Source organism: Plodia interpunctella, chromosome 7 (genome assembly GCF_027563975.2).
Source record: "Plodia interpunctella isolate USDA-ARS_2022_Savannah chromosome 7, ilPloInte3.2, whole genome shotgun sequence".
Classification (NCBI taxonomy): Eukaryota; Metazoa; Arthropoda; class Insecta; order Lepidoptera; family Pyralidae; genus Plodia; species Plodia interpunctella.
Genome location: NC_071300.1, coordinates 3,698,027 through 3,701,741, shown reverse-complemented (window position 1 = coordinate 3,701,741; position 3,715 = coordinate 3,698,027). Strand labels below are relative to the sequence as shown.

At 34.3% G+C, this 3,715-nt stretch overlaps 1 protein-coding gene across 1 annotated transcript; it reads right to left on the bottom strand.

Moving 5' to 3' along the window:
* Positions 1 to 419: 419 nt before the first annotated feature.
* On the bottom strand, positions 420 to 1,504 carry LOC128671255 (uncharacterized). Its single transcript, XM_053747584.1, has 2 exons — positions 1,439 to 1,504; positions 420 to 1,066 (listed from the first exon to the last, which is right to left on the bottom strand). The coding sequence occupies exon 2, from the start codon at positions 1,058 to 1,060 to the stop codon at positions 491 to 493; it is 570 nt and encodes a 189-aa protein (XP_053603559.1). The 5' UTR covers positions 1,061 to 1,066; positions 1,439 to 1,504; the 3' UTR covers positions 420 to 490.
* Between the last annotated feature and the right edge of the window lie 2,211 nt (positions 1,505 to 3,715).

The window sequence follows — 3,715 nt, the reverse complement described above, 5'->3', positions numbered from 1 at the left end:
TTTTGTGTTCCCTGTATTGAATATATTGTAAAACTTTGTGCAGTGAATAAAAAATACCCTGTAGAATATACACAACAAACAGAAACGAAGTAAAACATTTTATAATTCATCATCATCAACAGCCATTTAGTCCCTACTGCTGGGGCACTGGCCTTCCTTACGGATGGATAATTTATTTTATATGGATTTTATAATTATTTCACTGCTAATAAAAGAAAATAATTATCCCATTTTCAATTTATCGCCAGTCCCTATAAAATTATACAAAGCGTCTGAGTCTTGAGGGTTTTGTTTTTCTTCCGAGCAAACTGCCTTCATAATATAGCGCCCAAACTTTTAACTGGCAATTTCAACATTTTGAAGCTTAAACCGGTTTGTCAACACATTTAATGACGGATGAGGATATTGATAAAACAATATGCTTCCTGATTATGTTTATTTTAAGATACTTAAGTAACAATCAGGTTTTCGTTTTGTTAATTTTAATGTTTTATTTACAAGATTCACAAGTAGGGTCTAAATCACAGCTACATACTCTAAACGTTCGTAGTCCATCAAACGCCTTGGTGTATTCCCAAAATATCTGCACATGTCCATTTACATACGCATTGTCAGTGTCGTTGATAAGTTCCACAGCTTCGCAATACACCTCGTCAGCAATCAGGAGGGCGTTGACCCCCATCTCTTTCCCGTCCACCTCAATTTTGCATTTCCACGGTGTAAATGCCATGTAGATATGTATCTGCGTTATTTTCACAACGATGTTTTCTCTTTTGCCGCTGGCGAAGGTCATTTGTTTTTCTGATTCAATGACCCTCGGACAAAATTTGGGCCCCGACATGAGAGCGTCAGCTACATTTTTCGGATGTATGTGGTTATCGCTTCCACAGGACTGCCTTGTGCATTTCCCTTTATTTACGCACCACACGCAGAAACTTTTTGATAAACACGACGAACATGATGTTATGCTGTTGCATTCTTCATCTGTCGGCTTCGCATTTTTCTGCGTTATTTGTAAAATTAGAAAGAATATGGTTGGGAGTGTTATTTGAAACCACATTTTTACCTGTAATAGTACGGGGTTAGTTTTGAAATAATATTAACAACCACTGAATTTTCTCCCTTTACGTCAGTTATAATTAGGTAATCTATAACTTTCACTATTACACAATAGAAAGTTCTACCAGAAAATGAGGCGCAGAAAACATTCCAAATCCTACAAATGAGAGCTTAATAAATCCGGATTAAGGAATCGAGAAAATTGGTATATCGCTAGAGATTAATTGTGAAAGTAAGACTACGTATACGATATCAAACGTTAGTAGGTAGGTAGTTAACCAGTGATGAGTTTTGATTCAGGCTAAATCGTATTATATCCCTCGGAGGATTTAAAATTAGCCTTCACAAACAAAAGGATTTAATTACTACAAAGTTATACATCAAACACCAATATCACAGGATCATTTTGTAATAATCCAATTTCCTCAAATGTCAATATAGACAGACAAACGGATAATGCAAACTCACCTAATGTGTTGCTAAATATATACTGAGGAGCTAGTATAAACACGCGATCATTAATATATGCAACTTAAATAAACAATACATGGTATCAGCTTTAGGGGTCAGATCGTATATGAAACATCGCTGATAAATCCAACTCCTATGCTGATAAGATGCACTGAATACAATTTCTAAGCGATTGCTAGGTTCATAGGATGTTTTTGTTTATTTGTTATCTGTTTTATTGTCGTAAATGTGTACACAACAGTAACCTATATGGGTTTATTAGGTCTTTAACTTGCAAGACAAAAGGTCAAATTCTTACATAATCTACCAAAATAAGAAAGATTTGGGAGAAAACGAACTTTTTATAGTCCACTACAACATAATACAGAAAATAAAAATAACTAGGCAATTGACAGCCTTTGCTAAGAGGTTGCATAATGATAATGACAATGAATTGAGGCAATAATATGATCACAGGAACTGAATCACAGGAAAATATTACTTAGCCTTTTCGTTTTAATCCTGGTAGCTATCATATATATCACATTATTAAAAAACAATCTACTCATTATATTCCACGGTAAAGAAAGATCACGAACACAGAATATTCCCACATTTTTAACAGAAATAAAAAAATAAATTAGCACGAACGAATTTCGCCTACGCCGCGTTCCAAAACTAAATATTTATTTAACCGTATGCCATCCAATTTGCAGCGACCTCGTTTCAAATACAGCGTATTTATCTTTACTTTGCATTTTGTAATTCCCACTTCTGTGCATGCGCCACATTTGCTCCCAAGTCTTCTGAAGTTGCATTAAAATTCACCACATACGCCTGCGTAGTGCCTACTAAAACAACTACCTAACTCTGATAACTTACTTGTACACTTATTTGAATAAAATAATATTTTTATTAAATACCTACGAACAGTTGTTTTTTTTTTTTTATAAAGGGAAACTAATCAAACTTTCTGCAGTTCTTAGCATTGGAACTATTTATGCATCCTTATGCATGAGACTTAAATTAATAACTTAAATTATATTAATAAATAATAAAACAAATAGTTCCAATGCTAAGAACTGCAGAAACCAAATTTCTTATTCAAAGAATTAGAACAAAATTCTTTTGCTGTTTGTTTATATGTGACAAACGATGGATAGCATTTATTTTATTTTGTATGTTTAGAACTTTAATCATAAAACATAATTTCTATTGACAGTCATTATATGTACACTGTTTTTGTTTAGCTATCAGGTCCCACTACTGGGCAAAAGCCTGCCCTATCTGAACAGGTAGGGCAGGCAAAGATTCAGAAGCCGTAAGTGTACATGAACATGTACACTTACGGCTTCTGAATCTTTTACACCACGCGATAAGTATTATATATTAAAGCAAGTAACGGACGCTCGGTAGCAAGAGGTCCATTCATTCATTTCTCAGCAATTTATCATCAGCAATCTCTCTTTTAAACGGAAGTTTTTACTAAGAACAACTTGAAGTTAACTAGACTTGCTACTTATTGGATCCACTGTGATCAGGAAATCAATTTTGGATTAGTCCATCAAGTTATACCTCTAAAGTATATAATAGAATTGATAAAAAATCCAGTTTGGTACCTAGTTGATAGTCAGTTTTGACCATGCCTGACCTGATTTTGAATAGATCCATATCACGCTCCGATGACTAGGCTACTACTATAAACTGTAGTTTGAATCAGATAAGACGTAAATACTCACCCTCAAACAAGATAAGGCACTTGAGCTCGGCAAATTCAGATCCGCATTGCAGGCTGCGGTGTACAATTTCCATTATTAAAAAAACCCGCGAAAACCATCGACATGTATCGCGGATCCTATGAAAAAGGAAATAAAATACATATTTACTCGAGTTTGACTGATTCATAAATTGGTGTGTAATAAGTGTAATGGGATTTGTTACACATCTTTCAAAGTGCACAAATAGGAACTGGGTAGAAAGAAAAATAAGAATAGAATATAGAAGAAAAATAAATGTGCATTTTGAAAAAAATGTACTTTTCAAAATATACACTTCTCAGGAAGTGCAGAGTCTCAGATGATTCAAACTCGTGTAGAGTTGATTTGTTACTCACCCATTTAAATCGGTTCGCATTTGAGGAGTGCTCATTTTGCGGTGTGCACATTAGGTTTACGACAGGCCCTGAATGTAGGGTATTACTTTTTTC